This window comes from Nicotiana tomentosiformis, chromosome 2 (genome assembly GCF_000390325.3).
Source record: "Nicotiana tomentosiformis chromosome 2, ASM39032v3, whole genome shotgun sequence".
Lineage (NCBI taxonomy): Eukaryota > Viridiplantae > Streptophyta > Magnoliopsida > Solanales > Solanaceae > Nicotiana > Nicotiana tomentosiformis.
The window spans coordinates 91229156-91253301 of NC_090813.1; the positions used below are offsets into that span (position 1 = coordinate 91229156).

The window sequence follows — 24146 nt, forward strand, 5'->3', positions numbered from 1 at the left end:
TTTTATGAGGCTACTATTTAAATTCCTTCCGCATCAAACTTTTCTGCAAATATCAAAATTTATCCAACTACTTTTAAAGGTTAAAACTAGCCACTCAAATAACAAGCATAGAGTTTAATTAAAGAGTGGCCTCAGAAAAGGTCATACGGTGAAATGATTATGAACTAGCGCAGAAAGTAAAGAATGGCTGATTTTTTCAACAAAATCAAGAAAGAGATGTTAACGGCCACACAAATCCTCCACATGGAAGTTCCAAAACAATCAGTAATACTTGGTCTCGGGTTCGAGTTCTGAATGTAGAAATCTTTTAGGTAGAGAGTACTTCCCCGAATGGGATCCTACGTGACGCGAATCCGAATATAGTCGGGTTTTAAAATGGCACCGAACAAACGGACGGAAACCAAAAAAAAAAAAAAGAATCCTCCACATGGAAGTTCCAAAACAATCAATAACACTTCTACACCTACATGGACATAACTTCTCGTATACTTAGTAGTTTGTTAATTATGATTTTTTCTTTCAACCCCTACCCTATGTCTACGGTCTCCTTGACTTCCTCCATCTGTTTTAAGCACAAACGCTAAAAACGTCCCACTCAAAGTAGCCATATATGAATCAATCAGCAAGAGGCCATATGTCAAAGGAATCAACGAGAGATCGGGTTAACTCGGACAATTCTCCACGCCAGAATGGCAAAGATCAAATAAATACTGATAACATTCCAAAAGAAGGTACTAAAAGGAACTGGAGCTAAAAACTGGAATCACACACAAACGGAGACGTCAGACAAAAAGATGAATATTTTTAATGCAATTATCAAACAATTGACAAATCAAGTAACTAAAGTTGAACTTTGTGTGTTATACACATTTGGCACTTTCTAGTTCGTCCATATTTTAAAAATGGGACATGAACATTAATTTCAAAAGGAAAAGGTTTTCCAGTTGGTTGCCAACTTTAATAGCCTGTTTCAATTAGTTGTGGGACTACCTTGCTTGCATCGTGAAGATTCTTGATCAAGTCTCTTGACAATAAATAAAAATACTATAAACACTTACCGTAGGACACTTCTGCAGCAATTTTTTTTATTACTTGTTTCTAATTCCAACGACTTAAACTATATCAATCTAGCTTGGAAAGAACAAATAAAGATGAATAATTTTTCCCCGGACATAAGCTTGCTTTTGCGGTACATTGTGGTTTTAGCTCTGAAAAGAAGAAATAAAAATGAAAATTTTCTTCAGGCATAAACCCCCCCCCCCCCCCCCCCAGATGTCCAGAAAAATTAAGACCATAAAGTGATGATTGGTCAGTTAAGAGTTGGTCATGGAAAAACTGAAAGGAACATAAGCATGTGAAAAACAGAAATTAGTTGCAACATCATGGTTTCAAGGTACATAGAGCGCAATGTCAACTAGAATATGGTTTTATCCAAAGTATCATACAAATCTCAAACTATATAATTTATTACTCAAGCTAAATCATTGAACAATCGCACAACTAAAAGATGGTGTTATACAGAGTAGCAGATTGAACTCAAAACTACTTATTGGTGAGTCCCATAATCAGATCATCTTACAAACCTGTAAAATTCACATGTTTGCCAACTAAAAGTATAACATAACTACAGCTAGCAAAACCTCAATTACATTCTAAGTATCAGCTTCAGAAGTACGTAGAAGGGGAGCATTGATACTTTCACTATTTCCAGAATATCGGGCACGCATTAGTGCTGGATCTTGATAAGCTGTGGCTAATCTATCATGAAAACTTGCTATTGTAGGATCATTTTGCTCCTCTCTATCCTTTTTTAGCAAACTCTGTAGTGTTTGTGGAAAGGCAGATAAAGAATTAGGAAAGGACCGCTCATGTAAGGAGCCAATAGAACTTTAAGAACTGAGAAGACTGCATTAAGAATCAACGATCACTATGGTTAAGAATCAATCACTTATCAGATTAAGTGCCAGTAGTGTTTTTTTAACATCACTATACATTAGCAAAACACAACTAGTTATCACAAAGTTACCGAATAAGTCAATTGTTAAATTGAAAAGTTTGTCAAGTCCACTCGTTTCTATAAAGGCACCAATAGGACTAACATATTAACAATGGCTAAAAGAAAAGAAATAACTTCCGCACTAGTTGCTTACTTAATAACTAACAGGATTTAGGAAAAAAAACTAAAAAAAACAAGAGCTAGATAACAAGTACTGAACTAGGCAGATGTACCTCGACAGAATAAGACTTGAACATAGGTAGGAAACGTCTCCGACAATAGCTGTTGAACACAAGAGTAAGGATTGGAAGGGGAACTATTAAGCTTGAAGCAAGAGGAAGTTTCTTTAGCCCAAATATTCCAATGGCTATAACATGCATCAGTATCAAGGAGAAGATCATCGAATCGTGTACTATAGGCCACAACTTTCCACCAGTCTCATACTTGGGTGCATAAATATTAAGCAGCTGCTCGGAAAAATAATAAAACATAATCAATGCCAAAGCAAGGCCAATAGAATTTTGGTACTTCACAAAGATCTCTCCAACAGCCAAAATAAAACAAATAAAAGTAATTTTCAGGCAGTCACCTTGGACAAAACTCTTAAAACAAAGAACTCTGAGGTCCTAAAAAGTCAAGCAACCTGCTCTGCTCTTTAATACATACTGACACTTAATCATGACTTGCCCTGACATACAGCACACTAACAATAGGTTTTACGGAGTTTTTCAGTGACCATATTAATGTAGTCGCACCTAATAGAAATAAATAAATGTGTCCTCTCTCTAACATCATAAACTTTTTGATGAGGTGGTCACATAATTTAACATGGTACCAGAGCAGAGCAGTAGAAGTCATGAGTTCAAGTCTCACCGCCTTCAGTGGATTTAAATTGAAAAGAAAGAAATAACTAGCACTGAACTTAAAAAAGCACAAAATAAGGTGTAAGGCGATCCAAAAGAACATAAAGCAACTGAAAACAATACGCTTCAACCTGGCATCATTTCAAAAGACAGTAGATCAAACCTATGGGACTTAAGGAATGATATAAAAAAGAGAGGGAATTTATTCATATTAAATAAGTATGAAGTAGAAGAACCCATATTCCAAATGAACAAATTCAAATTTGAAAAGGATCTTCCTTATTCTTGAAGAATGAGGGGCAAAGGGATTGATCAAGAAAGATCTTTTGTTCTTCTATATAAGACCGTGATTGGATCCGTATATGTTTGGTAAAGAGAATAATCTTATCCTTATAAAAAATGGACAGTGTTCAATTGGAACATGAAAAGGTGACTAAATTGGTCCTGACCTAGTAGGAAAACTAATCCATCAACTCTGAGAATTGACATAAACATGGCATGTTACAAGAGGAATATTTGGTAAATATTTTGAAGATCTCAACATTTCATTTTCTCTTTTTAATACTTCCTAGTTCCCAGAATATAGAATTCATCATTTTTATGTACCCAAAGAATCAGAAGAAAATGTGCAACCAACCTGGTTCCGGTAGATGAGATATCCCAGACAGTAGTAAACCAAGAGGAATGGCAGAATTAGGGGAGCGAGGAAGAAGTATGTTATACCAAGGAGGCCAAATAAAAGAATCCTGGGAATCTCACTGTGGTAAGGAACTGAAGGGACCTCAAACTCATCATCAAATTTCCTACAAATATTTCTCTTTATAAAATTGAAAATGAGGGTCGTCAGACGAAAAAGTTCTGAAGAAGTGCTGGTCCATCCAGATGTAACCACATATGCAATAAAGAAAGTTGCCTGCAAGAACAATAGGAAATCAATCTTCTCTAGTAGTAACTGCTGATTATTCAATGAGTATGTATCATTCAAACATTGAACCTTCGTCATCTTTCCCATTAGAGTCATTCAGCATAACAAATAGTACGAAAACAAGCATGTCAGATCCACACATATGAGGTGTCAGAATTTTCTGCCTTCCAATTAGCATTCTACTACATTTCCTTCCTGTTTTGTCTGAATTGCAAGGACTTGCAGCTTATCCTCTCAACCAGGGCATATGCTTGACTGACACACTTGGTTTCTATCTTCTCTTTGTTAAACAGTTCCTATCTTCTCTTCACCCAACTCTTTTTTTAGCTTAAAAATAGTGGTATCTTATTATGGTTGCTTGTCAAAGTAGCTTGTTTGTCCCAAAAGGCTCCTTCCATTTTTCACTCAAAAGTTGATAGCAATTTAGCCAAAAATAATAGATTGAGCTATTCTTGATATTGTACAAAATGCCGAAACACATTTTAAGGATCAACTTCTTCTGTTCCAATAAGATGATTGACATAATAACTGAAACACTCACCTGTCCAGGAACTGCTACAGCTAATACAGCAGGTATTTTCTTGGGCTCAAGAAAAATTTCAGCACGATAGAGAGCTGTTCCGGAGAGCACATTTGCAAAGAAAATGTTCCATATAGTAAACCACAGAACTTTGATGCATGCACTTTTCTCTATCTGGCTCAAAGCAATGTACCCTTGTATGGATGAGAGCATAATCATTATGGATGGAACAAGATATAGAAACAGCTGAAGTACAAGACTAGGAAGATATCCGGTAATCACTTGGCTAACAAATGCTCTGCAAGGGACATTAACTTATTTTACCACCACGCAAAGACATCAATAAGTATAGTAACATGCTCGTTAAGCAGAAAAATTCCGAAGTATTCAGTTTTACCACTTACATTCTAAGTACACCTTTCAAAAAGGGAAACCAGGTTTCCAACTGCTCAAGATGTGTAAGCCCTTGGACGATTAAAACGGGTATAAGAAATAACACTGTAATGAGGACGCATGCTACAATGACAACCAAGTTGCTAATCCATCTCTTTAGAAATGATGCTGAAAAGAAAGGCCAATACACATCCTCTGGATCAGGAGCTGGCTCACTGACCCATTGTGTGGGATTTACACCTTGCTGCATGTGTATAGCTGCAGCTGCAGCAAAACGTGTCCTGAAAGATACAAAGGCAGCTCCTACCTCCTGTTATATAGGATATGCATTAATTGAAGACAAATTGATCCCCAAAAAAATAATTGAAGGCAACCAGACATTTGTGAAGCCTTAACTTAAAAATAATATGATGTAGATGAGCATGAAATCTAACATTGTTAGAGACCAACAAATTGGAAGAAACTAATTTTCTTCTATAATTTACCTAAGGCTCTTTGTTACAACATATATGTGAAGTAAGCAATAACATGCGGGTGGTGGAACGGCTTCACATGCTCCTTTTGGAACTTCTGTCACATTTTGAATTCAAAATTCTTCAGCAGGTGTTGTTGGTTCCAAATGCTCTCAGGATTTAGCAAATTTATCGGCTGGATGAATCACGTAGTTTAATTACATAACTTGGTTAAGCTTGCTTCTAAAATGCATCTATGACCAGCTGCACTTAAATCCATACAGTTGAATGTATTGATAATTCTATACACATAAAGAAAAATAGACACTCATGTAGACAAAAACTAAGTACTAAAAGAAGAGTGCTAGCCATGTCCAGATACAAATTCCGTATTGTGAAACATACATCTTGCATACAGAATAAGAATATGTAAATCCTGACGATTACCTTTCCCAGAGTTGAAGATTGTTCGGCCCTCACATTGTCTTCTATATCTTCCAGCTTCTTTTCATAGTGATCAAGTAGATCAACTCTGTGTCCAAAAAGACCCATGAAACCAGCACGCCTGGACCTTTCTTGATTATGGTTTGCTGATTTCAATCGCACAAGCCTTCTTAACTTATCAGCATTTTTCTGCACGAAAGATTGGAGAGCCCACCACAGCAAACAACAAATTGGTCAATATGTTCTGGCTTCCAAATTATAGTTCCGTTTGCACTACTATTGTGGAAGACTCGGCTTCACAGCAAACTCATTAAGATAATGACAGATCAAAATGTCATAAAGTTTAAAGTATTGTTCCTGTAATCACTTCATTTTCAATATTGCATTCTACATTCACGTCACTTCTTTTCTTGCATGTTGAAATTTTTTGTCCAATGCAATATCAAATAACGCATGATAATATGGACCCGTGAAGTACAACAGAATGTGGAGTGCACATAAAGATATTACCTAAATCCTGGGAATTGGGACGAAATTTATTTTGAGGAACATAGGGCTTAATAATAGATGAATGCATGTCATTCACCAATGTGTTTCCGCTGTATCATGAATCGCATTCTACCATGCTTTATCAGATAAAGGTATAGTCAAGCAACTTCAGCTACCTTATAAATAATAAATAAAAAATAAAATAAATAAAAAAGCAACTTCAGCAATCGAAAAAAGAGCATTGGCTGGGCAAGAATAAGAGGGTACAAGCACACACCAACCTCTGTTTTAACAGGTAACAATAAGAGGGTACAAGCACACACAACTTTTGTTTAACAAGGGAATAATAAAAGAAATATGCCAACTCAAAAGGGAAAATATCACTAACAAGTGATGACAAGCGGTAAATGAGAAACTACACTATCATAACTGAAGTTACTGAATTGAAGTTAGAGTGGCTATCATTCTTACAATGAGACCTTGTAGTTTGCTTGCTCGCCGGACAACCCAGTGTGAAAGATATGTTGTAGGATAGTACTCCGTGAAGAAACTTTCAACTGTTTCACTGTAGCTTCTTCCTGATGAAACTGGTATACTTCGAACTAAAATGGTAAACTGATGTGGATGAGGTTTTGATGAATAAAAGTAAGAAACTCTCTTTGATGAAATATAGTCATACTCCTGGAAATTAGGTGGCATCTCATTGTAAGTTGAACTTTAGCAATGATGAACAAGAAACAAAAGAAAGAATGTGCAAATCACTTACAAAGTAAAGAAGATAGCAGACCACTGCCGTGAAGATATATACAGCTGAGAAATGAATCCATAACCTTGAAAGACAAAACAAATAACTCTTTCAGAATTTAGTTAAGTGCCAACTACCAATATCAAATTATTTCTCCAACTCATCACGTGATCCTCTCTCAACTTCCATTAGTAATTAGTAAATGATTTATAGGTACATTTAGTTCAAGACATTGACACCATAACAATGTTGATGTATAAGATGCAGAATATTAGGTGTGGAGCTCTTACTGAACACTCTGATACACTCTGATAACGATGTTATTCTTTGGGGGACCCACTTTGAGCATTCTGTAGATAAATATCGTATAGCTTCAAGTGTCTGAGCGTAACTGGTGACCAGGTGAGAAATTTAGGATGTATGTGATTTATGACATGCAATGTGCTATCTTGAGCAGAGCTGAAAGAAAAAGATATTTCTTATGACCAAGAAAAAACCTAACAGTTGACAAAAGACGATTTAACCCAACAATATTTAAGCCATTATTCGCTCGCACTTCTAGAAGAAACCCAACAGCATAACATTTACTTTGAAGGCTGATACTCACTAACCCTCTAACAAGGTCAAGAAAGTCACTTAGTGTAAGAAAGTCACTTAGTATTTACTTCTAGCAGAATCCTAATGTGTCTCTTTTTATCACTTCTGCTCCTTAAATTATTAAAAGGGAAATGCTTGATTTCTGCTTGCCTGGTGGTCATTCACAGCATATTGGATTAACGTCATCTGTATCCTGTACATTTAATACAAAACCAACCTACAAGAACAATTTTTCTTAGTCTATCAGCATCTCCTAAAGGACAAAACACAAAATCGCCACCTAGTTCCATGACCATTTATAAAAATATAGGGCTCTTTTTCAGTACACTACACTCTCATCATTTTTTTTTTTGAAAAAAATGATTCCTTTATAATTCTTTAGAAATTGATATCCAAATTGAAAAATCAAGAAACATGCACAAGTATCAAGGGTACCATAAATTCTAGACAATGATAAGTTGAATTATACACATATGTCAAAGAGATTTATATGAGGCTTTTGCATAGTGGTTCTCAATCTAGTTTCCACTGTTGGCATGGTAACAAAGTGCCTCCTGTTAAAAACTTATACATTCATGGATACCAAAGTCCTGTATTCCGCGACACCACCGTTTGAGCAGCATTAATATCAAACGACATCTTTTAGCTACACTTTGTTACTAAAAGAAACTATCCTTTCACCAAAAATACAAACCGAGTTGATTTCCGTTTCATGGAAAGACAAGAAAAAGGGAAGCCCGAAACACAAGGCATCACGCGTTCAAGCAGGGTCCGGGGAAGGGCCGCACCCCGTACAAGCATTAGTGGCTGCTTCCACGGCTCGAACCCGTGACCTATAAGTTACACGGAGACAACTATATTGTTGCTCTAAGGAAAGACAAGAATGTGTTCCAATTTTTAAACTGCCAAAAGGTCAGTTTTACTTTCACCACGTAGAAATTCTATATAGTGAGAGAACCTCTATTGACATCATAGTTGAATAAATTTTAAAGTGGAACATGAATCTGTTTACCTGTTTGATCCATCGTTGACATTTGCGATAGTGAATGATTCCAGAGACTTGTTGGGCAAATCAGAAATATCAAGACTTAGTTGTTTCCCCATGTAATTGATAGGAAGAAGAATGAAAACACCAACGACGACAGCAAAGGCAAATACTCTAGCACTGTTGAGATATGGGAAACCAGATTAGCTCAAGACAATGAAATCAGGTAAAGAAAGTAATGAACCAGATTAAGATACAAAATGTGGAGTTCTGATTTTGAATGAATACTTTTAACGTTAAGTTTTGCAATATTAGAAGCATAGAGTTGCTTTTTTCTTTTCTTCAAACTAAGGTGTTAGAAGTGTTTTTTTTTTTTTGATAAGGTAAATTGTATTTATCAAAAGGGAGAAAAAGAAACTCCCGCATACAAGAAGCATACCAAAAAATAGAGAATTTACATCAGAACATGGTTCTCTACAAAAGACGCCCAATCTTCTACACAAGTAGGGGCTATATGTGTGCACCAAAAAGCGATCAAAGATAGAACACTATTCTTAAGATGTGAAAACGGAGACTCAATCCCCCTAAGGTGTTAGAAGTGTTAAGTTGTTAAAGTTCAATATTGTCCGATATTCAAAAAAATATCACCTATAAGAAGGTGATTCTTGTTACCATACTAATCAAGCAACATATTCTGCCGATTTCCTCTTATTTCTCTCAGGGCTATGAAAGCATCTACGGTCTTGGTGGAAATTTAAGTAAGTAGTTTTTTGGCTTACCAGTGGGAGGTTTTATGCCGCCTACCAGCCAAATTTCTTTTTTCTTTTCATAGTTTGCTGCTCACTTTAGTTAACCTTCCCGACAGATATGCTCCCATTACCACCAGCCAGCAATTTCTTTTTCTTTTTCTTTTTCTTTTTCTTTCATTTTCAGTAACCTTTCGGCAGCTATCCACTTCTTATCATTTTTTTTTTTTGTGATTACCAAAGTGTTTTGACATTTAAGTTGTTCTACCAAACAGAGAACTGAAAGGAGGGCCATTTGTCTTATCAATTTTTCTAGGCGATATTTTGACAACTTTTTGAGCTACTTTTCTGGCAATTGTTTTAACGATAATAATCACGCCACTTTCTGGTGACAAAGTAGCTCTTGTGTTTCCGTAGTATGCAAACTCAAGTTGGTTTCCCACCTCAAGTTTGAAGGGCGTGTTAGAATTTTCAGTGGTAGTGTTAGAAGGTAGAGTTAGAATGAGTGCTAAGTTGGTATATTATATGTTATCTCACGGTGAACAAATATCGTACATATAGTATATTCACATTGATAAATAGGTATATATTCAACTCCATATTAATCAAGAAACGCATTTGCTTTCATAAAAGTAATCAAGTAACGCGTTTTCTAATCTCTTCAGTTATTTCTCGCAGTAGTCAACACCTAGTCTCCATGACACACGCAACACTAGTCCACCTAATCTTTTTAGTAACACAAATAAGTTGCCAAGTAACTCAGCATCACTGTCGTTACAACATATGCTGCACCGTAGAACTACAATGGGAAGGGTAAAAGATCACTTCAACATCCCTAACATTTTGGGAAAGGCAGACAACAACATGGACAGTGATCTTAGGCCCATATGTAAACTTCAAAATAACATGCCAAACATTTCCAGCTAGCAAAATCAGTGGTGTATTGCGCCAACTATCATTCATATGTTCTTTCCTATTCTACAACTGGCAGGTTTTATTGTTGAACAATTACTCTAGCAAAGGCAAAACCTGGATATAAAATGCAAATGTCACTCACTGGAAATAAACATACTGTGTGAAACACAAGCTATAAAAAATATATTATTCTTTTCAAGCCTTCATCGTGAAATAGTGCTGAAGTAACCTGAATATAAAAATGCGCATGAAGACAACGCCATCCAAGCCCGAGGCAGACAAGAGCTCTGCTTCTGAGAGTCGCCATGCCCTTGTTACCCAACCAGCAGAAGGCAACAATCTTTCCAAATTGAAATCGCTTGTTTGCTGAGATTTCCCCTCAGCAACCAAACGTGGTGCATAAACTTCAGCATTTCCTGGCTGCTTTCTCAATATAGAATACAATGTGAAGAAGAGAAAGCAAAGGCCAAGATTGATTCCAACAGAAGTCAAAAGTGCAGAGAGGATCATTCCTTAAATCCGTTCACTGAACTGTCTGCTTAAAGCATGAGATCTTCAATCCAACAGCATCAGAATACAAATGGCACAGAGAATAAACACTCATGCACGCAGTATATCACAGCTTGTAGATAGACAGCAAAACGATGAAGAATCAACATAACAATTCAAAAGTGTGTAATGATTACCACAACAAGGGAACAACTGGAAATACAGCAAAGATATAACTCAGTGGATGTAGTGAACTAAAGAAAGTTAGTTAACAAAGCTAACCAGTTGGTAGTTAAACTAGTCATTGGCGGGAAAGTTAGTTACAGAGGCTAATATGGAGGATCTTTTTTGCTAGTAACACTGAGATAATGGTACTTCTTCGATCACAAGGGCTACGAAGCTCCACCACTATAAGGAAGGAAGCTAGACTACTTAAGGAAACAGGCATAAAATGGTTTCTTCTTCCTTGGTCTCTCTCTCTCTCCTCTCCAAATCTCTACTCCTCTGCCAATTCTCCTCTTTCCTTTCCAAAATTAATTAGACAGGGAGTTATAATTGCCAATTAATTAGATAGGAGTTATAATTGCATCCTCCAATTGGGCAGCATTGTAATTGTTCATTTCAATAAAGCTTCCACTTCCTTCTTCAATTTCTTGTTAATTGAGATAATTATAGTATGTGTAGACTTGAAACATCACCATTTGCTAAAATATATAAAGGAAAAAATAAATAAGTACCTGATAATAGAAGTTACGCGGTAGCAGGGATTGCACGCAACGTAGTAAATGAAACCCTAATGAAGAAGATAAGAAATTCAAGCTCAAACCACTAAAATTATTATGAGGAATAATAAGGAGGTTCTGACGCCGCAGAGCAGCAGTGAGTGAGGTTTAAGTGACCAACCGGAGATAGATTTTAATTTGGACTTTCATTATAACCGACTCAAGTGTCTCCAACGTCATTCTTACCTAACTTTCCACTTCCCAATTCCTCAAAGTGGAAAGTTCACATACTTTCGTGCAATTAGTACGTAGGATAATAACAGATTATTTACAAAGAAAATGTTGTCATGAAAATAATATTCCCAATCCGAAAAAATAGCGGAACTAAAAGTAAGCGGAATAATAGACTGGGCTTCCCCGCATGCCAAAAGTGTTTTTTTTCTTAATTTGAGGTGTTTGGCCAAGGTTATTTTGAAAAAAAAAGTATTTTTGGCTAGAAGTTGAAGTAGTTTTGAAGAATCAGAAAAAAGTAACTTCTCTCCAGAAGCAGTTTTGACTTTTCTTCCTATCAAAAATATCCTTTGTAAAATATTATGTATACTAAAATAACCTTACTTAGTTTAAACTATTAAGTAATATAAAATGACTTTTGGGATGAACTTTCATATTTATTGGATGATTTTTGATATATTTAAATTATCTTGAAAGAATAAAGTACTTTTTAATTTTATTTTTATATTTTACTTAAATAAAATAAAAAACTTAATTATTATCTTTAATAATAAAAATTTATAATTATTTATCTACTTATATAATATTAACTATTAAGCAAATATTTTCATGTCCTTATTTATAATTTGACACATAAAAGCACTTTTTGAAAAGTTTGGCGAAACACAAATTATTGTTCAAAAGTGCTTTTCAAATTGATCAGCCAAACACAAACTGTTTTTCTCCAAAAGTACTTTGAAAAAAATACTTCTCAAAATAAGGTGATTTTTCTAGCTTGGCCAAACATGATATAAGGCCTCATTTGTTTTTTTAAGATTAACACGTCTGGATCTGAATATTAAGATTAAAATATTTGAATCTAAATACACGTCTGAATATTAAGATGTGTATTAAGATCTGAATACTAAATGGTTAAAATTGTTTGATATTTAATATCTGAATATATAAAATTTATCTCTATTTAAAAATTAATAAACATAAATTCAAATAAAATACAAATTAATCTAATATTCTATCAATAAAATATATAGTTTTTTAAAAATATGGTAATTGGTAGTGGTGATGACTAACAGTGGTGTTTGTGAATGCCGACTAGAGGCGGTGGTTGGTGGTGGTTTTGGTTGATGGTGGTGGTTCTGGTAGTAGCTAGTGGTGATTGATAGTGGTGGAGATTATGATTGATGATGGTGATAGTGGGTGGTCATAGTTAATAATGGTGGGTAGTAGTGGTAGTTGTGATTGAGGAAGGTGGTGGTAGGTGGTAATAGTTAATAATGATGAATGTTGGTTGTAGTTGTGATTATGGGATGTGGTGGTGGGTGGTGGTAGTTTATAATGATGTACATTGTCGGCTATGGTTGCTGATAGTAATGGTGTGGTTAGTTGTGGTAGTTGAGGTGGATGATGTATGGTTGTCGTTGAGAATGATGGTGGTGGGAGCAGTGGGGATGGTGGATGGTGGATGGTGGTAGTCGATAATGGTAGTGACTATGATTGAGGATGATGTTGGTCTGAATAATTAAGATTCAGAATTTAAAACAAACACACTTAATGTCTGAAACTTGAATGACTAAGATTCAGACCTCCATTAAGTGCAAACAAATGAGGCCTAACTCATCAATCTTCTATTTGAATTCAAAAGCAATTTCATAATTTTTTTTCCGAAAAAGTTTACATAATGGAAAATACTGTAAAGTTATTACAAATGAAAATTAAAACGTAAAAATATTATAATACTTTAAAAATGTTTTATATTCCATCCTAGTTGTTGTATATGTGAGTCGGTGGTCTATCAAAAATAGTTTTTCTATATTTACAAGATAAGGGTAAGGTGTGCATAGATATTACTCTCCCCATGCTCCACTTGTGAAAATACAACAACTTTTTATTGTTGTTATTCTATATGTAACTTTTTCTCCTTGATGCTAAAACATGATTTAGCTCTTTGTACATTTAAAAACTCTTTTAGTTTGATATTTATATTTTCTTCAGTAACATTTTATAAAAAAAGACTTGTGATATCAAAGTCATTAATACTTACGTAAAAGAAGCTCAATATGTACTTACAACTTGTTTGGATGGTTGTTACGTATCGTTTCATAATGTATCGTATCGTATTGTATTGTACTGTATCGTTTGATGAATACAATGTTTGGATAAATTATGACATTTACCATCGTTTCATGATATCACGCACCAACAATATGAAAAATAAACTTGTAATATTATAAAGCAAATTTATAATACAGGGTAAAATTACTATATAAAAGGTAGGGTAAATGATAAAATAAAATAATTTTAATAATAATGAAGGGTCAGATTGAGATAAAAAGATAAGGTAACGATGCGACCACACCAAATCGGTCGTTATGTAAAGTGGCATATTTCGTTATTACGTAACGACGGATTTAACGATACAATACGATAAAATTTAAGTAACAATCAAAACAAACATAGTATTTAAAGTAACAACACAATACAATATAATACAATAGGTAACAAGGGGGAAGTGCACGGTTAGTCACTAATTAGAGATGTCTTTACTCTTTAGCCACCGTTTAAAATGTATTAACTTTTTAGCCAGTGCTTAATAATTTTTTTACCCTCCCGGATAAAAATACCCCTGTGCTAATATTAAGGACATCATGTCCTTAACTTTATATGTTTAGTGTAAATGTTAAGGACACGACATCCTTAACTTCATGTGTGTAGTGTAAATGTAATGTCCTTAACTTGTATTTGCACCTTCTGTTGTTAAACTTTAGGACCTCATGTCCTTAACTTCATATGTGTAGTGTAAATATTAAGGACATGGTGTCCTTAACTTCATGTGTGCAGTGTAAATATCAAGGACATAATGTCCTTAACTTTATGAGTGCTGTGTAAATATTAAGGACATGATGTCCTTAACTTCATAAATACTGTATAAATATTAAGGACAAAGTATCTTGTATTTGCATATTCCGTTGTTAAACTTTTGGACATCATGTCCTTAACTTCATATGTTAAGTGTAAATGTTAAGGACACGATGCCCTTAACTTCATGTGTGTAGTGTAAATGTTAAGGACATACTGTCCTTAACTTGTATTTGCACCTTTTGTTGTTAAACTTTAGGACCTCATGTCCTTAACTTCATATGTGTAGTGTAAATATTAAGGACATGGTGTCCTTAACTTCATGTGTGCAGTGTAAATGTTAAGGACATAATGTCCTTAACTTTATGAGTGTTGTGTAAATATTAAGGACATGATGTCCTTAACTTCATAAATAATGTGTAAATATTAAGGACAAAGTGTCTTGTATTTGCACATTCCGTTGTTAAACTTTAGGACATCATTTCCTTAACTTCATATGTTAAGTGTAAATGTTAAGGACACGACGTCCTTAACTTCATGTGTGCAGTGTAAATGTTAAGAACATAATGTCCTTAACTTGTATTTGCACCTGTGTTGTTAAACTTTAGGATCTCATGTCCTTAACTTCATATGTATAGTATAAATGTCAAGGACATAGTGTCCTTAACTTTATGAGTATTGTGTAAATATTAAGGGCATGATGCCCTTAACTTCATAAAAACTATGTAAATATTAAGGACAAAGTGTCTTGTATTTGCACCTTCCTTTGTTAAACTTTAGGACATCATGTCTTTAACTTCATATGTTCAGTGTAAATGTTAAGGACACGACGTCCTTAACTTCATGTGTGTAGTGTAAATGTAATGTCCTTAACTTGTATTTGCACCTTCTGTTGTTAAACTTTAGGACCTCATGTCCTTAACTTCATATGTGTAGTGTAAATGTTAAGGACATGGTGTCCTTTAACTTCATGTGTGCAGTGTAAATGTTAAGGACATAATGTCCTTAATTTTATGAGTGTTGTGTAAATATTAAGGACATGATGTCCTTAACTTCATAAATACTATGTAAATATTAAGGACAAAGTGTCTTGTATTTGCACATTTCGTTGTTAAAATTTAGGACATCATGTCCTTAACTTCAAATGTTCAGTATAAATGTTAAGGACACGACGTCCTTAACTTTATGTGTGTAGTGTAAATGTTAAGGACATACTGTCCTTAACTTGTATTTGCACCTTCTGTTGTTAAACTTTAGGACTTCATGTCCTTAACTTCATATGTGTAGTGTAAATGTTAAGGACATGGTGTCCTTAACTTCATGTGTGCAGTGTAAATGTTAAGGAAATAATGTCCTTAACTTTATGAGTGTTGTGTAAATATTAAGGACATGATGTCCTTAACTTCATATATACTGTGTAAATATTAAGGACAAAGTGTCTTGTATTTGCACATTCCGTTGTTAAACTTTAGGACATCATGTCCTTAACTTCATATGTTAAGTGTAAATGTTAAGAACACGACGTCCTTAACTTCATGTGTGCAGTGTAAATGTTAAGGACATAATGTCCTTAATTTGTATTTGCACCTTCTGTTGTTAAACTTTAGGATCTCATGTCCTTAACTTCATATGTATAGTGTAAATATTAAGGACATAGTGTTCTTAACTTTATGAGTGTTGTGTAAATATTAAGGGCATGATGTCCTTAACTTCATATGTATTGTGTAAATGTTAAGGACACGACGTCCTTAACTTCATGTGTGCAGTGTAAATGTTAAGGACACTATGTCCTTAATATTTACACAACACTCGTGAAGAAAGGGTAACAACGTCTTTTCGTATTAATTTTAATAGAGTAGTTGCTATTTGCGCTCAGCATTAAAAATACTGAACAAAAACTATATACCATGTTAAAAAATAATTATTCCACGCCATTTCTTCAGGTATCAACCATCCAAACAATCCAATTGAAATCAATATATGAATCGTCAATAATCATGCTCCTTTATTTAAGCTAATCTCATTTTACTATTACTAGGAGCTCTCCACAATTTTTGTACTTATAGAAACATTGAATAGCCCTTCCAAACTTGCAAGAAGAAAAAAAGATATAATTAAAATAATAAAAAAGGTACTCTAAGTCCAAGTATCGGATTCTCGAGTTCCGACCCGTTTTATAGAGATTGACAAATTAGGGGGACCTTCAAAATCAAAATACCAAAAGTGTCTGTCGTGTGTCGGGACTCCACTCCGAGGACCCTGCGACGATCAGCTCTCAATTCGGGGCTGGGATCGTCTATAAGGTATGCCAATTTCCAATTGGATTCACTGCTTGAAGCTCAATACTCACATTCACTTTATGTACTTTTTCATTACTCAATTTTGTTGATCTAAGTGGCCATTGAATATTGATTTAGATCTGGCTCTTCCAATTTGAAGCTATTGTCTTTTGGTTATTTCTGACTTCTATAGGGCCAAATATCTCATTTTGAATTATTTTAAGGCGTATTTGCCAAAGGGATGATCTTGGATCATTTTCAGATCTTTGGTGGCGTAATTGAGAAATTTAAACATGATGTCGCTGAATTTTATATTCTGTTTTTCCCCCTTTGTTTTTTGTTTTAAAGGGGTTGGGTTAAAATTTCTAGTTACTGTTGTTCTATTGATTCCCAAAATGCTGAAAGCAAAAGCTTAGTAAGATTTCTTGCTCGAAAAAGTCTGATGTAATTGCCTGGCAGAATGATCTAGTAAAAGGGACATAACCTAGTGCTTTGTAGTTTTCCTCCTATTAAGCTTTTAATTTGATCTATTTAAATGTTGAAAGAGCCTAAGAGGAAAGGCTTGATTTTGAACAGTCGCAAGTGGAGAACTAGGATTAATAGAAGGACACTTGACGAGCATGTGCTAATGCACTAGCTATGTTACTTGGAATAATATGTGCTAGCATGGTAATAAATGTCTGATTCAAAATTTTCTTTAACATCGTAGCTTCTGTGGCTGCTCTGCATATATTTTTGAAGTGCTATGCTTTAGATAGATAAGAAATTCCTTATTGCATGCAACGTGGAGAGGATTTTGGTATGCATAGAACTCCATGTTTATCACAACAGACCAGTGTTTTAAAAGGCGTGGGCGTAAGGCGAGGCGTTTTACATATGCCACAGCGAGGCGTAAGCCCCGAGGCACGGGGCGTAAGTCCCATAGGTATTTAATTTTTAATTTTTTATAAAATAATATAATGACTATTATACGCTACTTACAAGCACAAGTAACTTGAGTCTAAAAGAATAAAGTTTTCTACGTGGAGGAACAAAAAGGATGATTAACCTGCAATTTGAACTTTGAACTTGCTGCTATGAAGGAGAATGCAGTTCTCTTTGTATTTGTAAAAAAAATTAAATATTCGTTGCTTTTGGGAGATATTAGCAGACTAGCGGACAAGATAAAAACTTGGGAAAGACCATGAATTAGGGCTTCAATCAATAAAAAAGGTCTTGACTTTTAAATTTAATACTTTTGAGTTCCTTTTTAAACCTTTGAGTAATTACCAAATTGACTTTTGAGAATTTGGGTATTATATGAAGGACTTATTTAACAAATTTTGTTTTAATTTGAAAAAGTCTCTGGGGCTTACTCCTCACTACAAAAATGTGCCTCGAACGCCCGGGTGTACCCCCGAATTGTTGGGCGTACGCCTCTTGAGACTTTCGCCCCACACCATCGCCCCGGGGCGTTTCTGGTACGCCTCGCCCTGAGGCTCGCCCCGAAAACGCCTTTTAAAATACTGCAACAGACCTGGATTGCATTGTGTGTCTAAGCATCCAACTAATTGGTTTTATTACGTAAGTACTTTTCTAGAGTTTTTTTTTTTTTTTTGATGTCTCAATGCTGGTTTTCTTATTTTTTCTTAAGTAAAAAGATATTGATGTTGGTTGTCTTCTTAATGGTCATATAGTTCTGCCACGAACCTGTCAGGTCTTTCCACCTTTAAAGTCTTAGTTTCACCTCCACATTTATCAGCGTGAATGAGATACAGAAAGTGTGTTATATTCTTTGATACCTTACTTCATTGTTTTACTTGTCTCTATCTACTTAAAACTGTTGACTATAACCACATCTAACAACTTACTGCTGCTCAGGGGAATGGTTTGGAAAAGCAGCTCCTTGATCCATGCTGTAGTTTTTTAATTCTTTTCTAATTGAAGTGAACTGAATCAAAAGTTAAACTATGATGGGGTGCCTTAATCGGCAGAGTGAAGTCAATATTCCAATTTCAGAGCCCAAGGGTTATACTCTAAAGCCTTCCAGAGGTGCCTTAGAATGTATGGTAAATTCAGAAATTGGTGCTGTATTAGCCGTCATGAGGAGAAATGTGAGGTGGGGATTTCGTTATGCTGCTGAAGATGATCAACTAGAGTATTCTCTCATCCAATCTTTCACGGAATTAAGGAAAAAGATATTCTCATGGAGACATGAGTGGAACAATGTTGATCCACTTCTATACCTTCAGCCCTTCTTGGATGTGATACAATCTGATGAGACTGGTGCACCAATAACTGGTGTTGCATTGTCATCTGTTTACAAGTTCTTGACTCTTGGAATAATTGAATCAGCTAACATGAATGTGGACAAAGCTTTGCATCAGATAGTTGACGCTGTGACAAGCTGCCGCTTTGAAGTGACTGATCCTGCCTCTGAGGAAGTGGTGTTGATGAAGATACTTCAAGTTCTTTTGGCTTGTATGAAAAGTAAGGCATCAGCGAATTTGACCAACCATCACGTATGCAACATAGTAAACACTTGCTTCCGATTGGTTCATCAAGCAAGTGCTAAAAGCGAACTGTTACAGAGAATAGCACGCCACACGATGCATGAATTGGTTAGATGTATCTTCTTTCACCTGCCTGACATTGAAAGCAGAGTGTGCGCTGGCCCAGAGGTAACTGAGATTCTCGTTCTTTTCACTTTTTTTTCAGCCCTTGTATTGGTTAGCTGGAGTTAGGACACTCACTTCAAGTACACGTAATTTTTGACTGGCATTGCCCAAAGCACTGTTCCACGTATGATTGCTTGTTATCTTTAGATTTTACTACATCAGTTTCATAATTAGGGCTAAGCCCAAGCTGATAAATTTAGCTGCTTCTCCGAGAAGTGCTTAAACCGGGTCTCATGTGATGCATTTTATACGTTTAGCTGTTTACTGACCATGTCGGGGACTTGGGTGTTTTGCGTCTTTTGATAGTTTTCATGAACTTTGATTACGTCAGCCTAGGGTTGATTGAGTATTAGATATTTAGTCTCTTAAGTTCTTGAAACATGAATACTAGTATCACCTTCTTGTATATTGCGACTCATAAAGTCATAAACTTTCTTGCAGGCTGGCAAGAAACAAGAAGACAATGGATGTGTTAGTGTAGAATCCACGGGCAAGTCACCATCTGCTGCTGTTACTTCAACTGTATCCTCAGTCACTTTGGGGAGCGTAGGGGATGAAACAACAGATGAGAAAACTGGAAAAGGGGATATTGCTTGTAATGGAGAAAACTCAATGATGGATCCTTATGGGGTCCCCTGCATGGTGGAGATATTTCATTTCCTATGTTCTCTTCTGAATGTGATGGAATCCATTGAAATTGGTTCAAGATCCAACCCTATAGCGTATGAAGAAGATGTCCCATTATTTGCGCTGGGTTTAATTAATTCAGCCATAGAACTAGGTGGTGCTTCTTTTGGGAATCATCCCAAATTATTGGCTCTGATACGGGAGGAGTTGTTCCGCAATCTGATGCGTTTTGGCTTGTCAATGAGTCCTTTAATTCTTTCGACAGTTTGTAGCATTGTTCTGAATTTGTATCATCATATGCGTTATAAGTTAAAGCTACAGCTTGAAGCCTTTTTCTCTGATGTTTTGCTGAGGATTGCCCAGAGCAAGCATGGAGCATCTTATCAACTTCAGGAGGTTGCCATGGAAACACTTGTTGACTTCTGCAGACAGCATATGTTCGTGGCAGAAATGTATGCAAATTATGATTGTGACATATCCTGCAGCAATATTTTTGAAGAACTTTCCAACCTGTTATCAAAAAGCACCTTTCCAGTTAACAGCCCACTTTCAGCTTTAAATACTCTTGCCCTGGATGGTCTAATAGCCATGATTCAGGGTATGGCCGAGAGAATAGGCCGGGATTCATTAGCTTCAGAACAAGGTTCATTTAATCTCGATGAATATAGACCATTTTGGATAGAAATATGCAAGGACTACCGTGATCCTAATCATTGGGTTCCTTTTGTCCATAAAATGAAGCAAATAAAGAAAAAGTTGTTGGTTGGAGTTGATCACTTTAACCGTGATCCAAAGAAGGGTATGGAATTTCTCCAAGCAGTGCATCTGTTACCTGATAAACTTGACCCAAAAAGTGTAGCATGTTTCTTTAGATTTACAAATGGCTTGGATAAGAATCTTGTTGGGGATTTCTTGGGAAGTCATGAAGAATTCTATATTCAAGTGCTTCATGAATTTGCAAGGACATTCGATTTTCGGGATATGAACCTAGATACTGCCTTGAGAATCTTTTTGGAGACGTTCAGATTGCCTGGAGAATCACAGAAAATACAGAGGGTGCTTGAAGCGTTCTCTGAACGATATTATGAGCAGACACCAGATGTTCTGGTTAACAAAGATGCAGCACTCGTGTTATCGTATTCACTTATCATGCTGAACACGGATCAACACAATACACAGGTCAAGAAGAAGATGACGGAGGAAGATTTCATTCGCAACAACCGGAGAATAAATGGAGGAAATGACCTCCCTCGAGAATTTTTGTCTGAGCTCTACCACTCCATCTGTGAGAATGAGATCCGGATTTCCCCAGATGGAGGTGCTGGAACCCCATTGATGGCACCAAGCCATTGGATTGGTCTAGTTCACAAATCAAGGCAAACTTCCCCGTTTATTGTCTGTGATCAAGGACCTTATCTTGATTATGATATGTTTTCTATGTTGTCTGGTCCGACAATTGCTTCCATCTCAGTGGTTCTTGATCATGTGGAGCAGGAAGATGTCTGGCAAACATGCATCGATGGATTTCTTGCCATTGCCAAAATTTCAGCCTCCTATAGCTTTGATAATGTGTTGGATGATTTAGTGGTATCTCTTTGCAAGTTCACAACTCTTTTGCTTCCATCATATACTGATGATTTTATTGTCACATTTGCCCAAGATAATAAAGCTAGACTGGCAACTTTAGCTGTCTTCACAATAGCAAACAAGTATGGGGACCATATTCGCTCTGGTTGGAAAAACATCCTGGACTGCATTTTGAGCTTGCATAAATTTGGCCTTCTTCCTACTCGTCTTTTTAGTGATGCTGCTGATGATGTGGAGTCTACTTCTGATGCCGACCAAAGCAAACCTGCTGCAGCTTCCCCATCAGCACCTCATGTGCCTTCATTGGCCCCATCAAGGAAATCATCTGGCTTAATGGGCCGATTTAGCCAACTGTTATATCTTGATGTAGAAGAACCTGCGCCTCAGCCAAATGAAAAACAGCTTGCCGCCCGCCAGCAGACTCTTCAGACTATTCAGAATTGTCACATTAATAGCATATTTGCCGAGAGTAAGTTTTTGCAAGCAGAGTCACTTTCACAGCTTGTTCGGGCCCTTGTGATGGCTGCAGGCCGGCCTCATAAGGGAAACTTCTCTCTAGAAGAAGAAGAGACTGCAGTATTCTGTCTGGAGTTGCTGATTGCAATCACAATAAATAATCGGGATAGGATAATGCTTCTTTGGCAGGTTGTTTATGAGCACATAGCAAGTGTTGTCCAATCAACAACAATGCCTTGTACTTTGGTAGAAAAGGCTGTTTTTGGGCTGCTTCGCATATGCCAAAGGTTGCTTCCTTACAAGGAAAATCTCACAGATGAGCTCCTCAAGTCACTGCAACTCGTCTTAAAGCTCGATGCAAGGGTCGCCGATGCTTTTCTTGAACAGATAACCCAGGAGGTGATGCACCTTGTCAAAGCAAACGCTATGCAGATACGATCACATATGGGCTGGCGGACAATTATATCTCTGCTTTCTATTACAGCTCGGCATCCAGAAGCTTCTGAAGCAGGATTTGAAACATTATCATTCATCATGGCTGATGGGGCTCACCTACTGCCTGCTAATTACATCCTTTGTTTAAATGCAGCCAGTCACTTTGCTGACTCCCGCATTGGAAATGTTGATCAAGCTGTGAGATCCTTGGACCTGATGGCTGGGTCACTTGTTTGTCTTGTTAGATGGTCTCACAAGACAAAGGAAGCTCTGGGGGAGGAGGCTGCTATAAAAATGTATCAGGATATAACTGAGATGTGGCTGAGGCTGGTACAGGGACTCAGAAAATTTTGTTTGGATTGGAGAGAAGAGGTGCGGGGTCATGCCATCTTGATGTTGCAGAGGTGTTTGACAGGGGTTGAGGGGATACACATTTCAACCGATCTGTGGTTGCAATGTTTTGATCAGTTGATCTTTACATTGATGGATGAATTGCTGGAACTTGCACCACAAGGTTCCATAAAGGATTACAGGAGCATAGAAGGAGCAATTTTTCTGTCTCTGAAGCTCATGTTCAAAGTGTTTCTACAGTGTCTGCAGCAGCTCTCACAGTTGCCATCCTTCTGCAAACTATGGTTAGGGTTATTGGATCATACAGAAAGATGCATGAAGATGAAATTCAAAGGTAAACGGAGTGAGAAGATCCCAGAACTCGTCCCTGAACTCCTAAAGAACACTCTACTTGTCATGAAAGCTAGTGGACTTCTGGTGCCAAGTGATCCTGTAGGAGGGGACAGTTTCTGGCAGCTAACGTGGTTGCATGTGCACAAAATATGCCCATCCCTTCAATCAGAGGTTTTCCCTTCTAGTGAATTGGAGCTGTTGCAAAAGCAGCACATCCAAGCTGGGTGTAGCCTTCTCTCAGAGGGAAGTGTTCTAGTCTCACCTAGTTGAAGCACATCTTGAAGATTCATGTTATTGATCACACTTTCATTTGGTGAAACTGACATTCTTTATCAGCACCATCATTAGTGTGGTGAGAAGATAAATTGTGTGGCTGAGAACGTGCTGGGCATTAGGCGAAACACGCTCATTGAAGCACAAGCTGCAACCTGCTGGAGCAAAGCTGGTTTCTGGTTTACAAGTTGTGATATCTCCATTCTGAATGTTATATGGTGCTTTACTGTTAAAGGAGCCTTTTCTGCCTTGTTGGCTTTCGAGGGAAGATTAGGGAGGGGGGTCAACTCGTGCAATTTTGCACTTCTGTAGCGGTCACTTCACTTTAAGTTTGATAACTTAGTTGTTACCATTTCGGCTGTACAATATTGGCTATACTACAAAATAGTGATTGATATTTTATAGTATGAAATGTTACGGTCAGATTGAACCGTAGGGTTTCTTCAAAATTATTTGTTTCAATTATAAAATATAGAATGCTGATATTGGTTAGGGCGCTAAGTGGTGCAAAGTGTCTGTTCTTTAACTGTTTAGTGCGAGAGACTACTGAAAACTGGGTTATAAAATACAGCATATACCAAATATCGAGAGTAGTCTAACTTTGGTCGGAGGATGAGATCCTACGGAAGGGAACATTAGATTGGATCTTCTATTTATATATTATTCGAGACTTAGAAAGGTACCTGGTGTCCCGAGGTTCTTTTACTGTTTAATTTACGTTCTTATTTTTGTTGCTTTTTCAAAAGTAGATTAATTTGGCGACAGAAGTATTAGAAATCC

The 24146-nt window shown here is 36.4% G+C and overlaps 2 protein-coding genes across 3 annotated transcripts; one reads left to right on the forward strand and one right to left on the reverse strand.

The window, feature by feature from the left end:
* Positions 1–1439: 1439 nt before the first annotated feature.
* LOC104116175 (CSC1-like protein HYP1) lies at positions 1440–11567 on the reverse strand. 2 transcript variants are annotated; one of them, XM_009626980.4, is made up of 11 exons: positions 11297–11567; positions 10300–10605; positions 8437–8589; positions 6849–6912; positions 6554–6763; positions 5597–5782; positions 4709–5007; positions 4326–4602; positions 3497–3772; positions 2230–2463; positions 1440–1820 (listed from the first exon to the last, which is right to left on the reverse strand). In XM_009626980.4, exons 2-11 carry the CDS (start codon positions 10578–10580, stop codon positions 1653–1655), a joined length of 2148 nt encoding a protein of 715 aa, XP_009625275.1. In that variant the 5' UTR covers positions 10581–10605; positions 11297–11567; the 3' UTR covers positions 1440–1652. The 2 variants fall into 2 exon arrangements, with proteins under 2 accessions (XP_009625275.1, XP_009625274.1); XM_009626979.4 differs by having other exon boundaries at positions 10300–10623.
* Positions 11568–16482: 4915 nt separating this feature from the next.
* LOC104116174 (ARF guanine-nucleotide exchange factor GNOM-like) lies at positions 16483–23815 on the forward strand. Its single transcript, XM_009626976.4, has 3 exons — positions 16483–16671; positions 18508–19307; positions 19746–23815. Exons 2-3 carry the CDS (start codon positions 18597–18599, stop codon positions 23361–23363), a joined length of 4329 nt encoding a protein of 1442 aa, XP_009625271.1. The 5' UTR covers positions 16483–16671; positions 18508–18596; the 3' UTR covers positions 23364–23815.
* Positions 23816–24146: the final 331 nt, after the last annotated feature.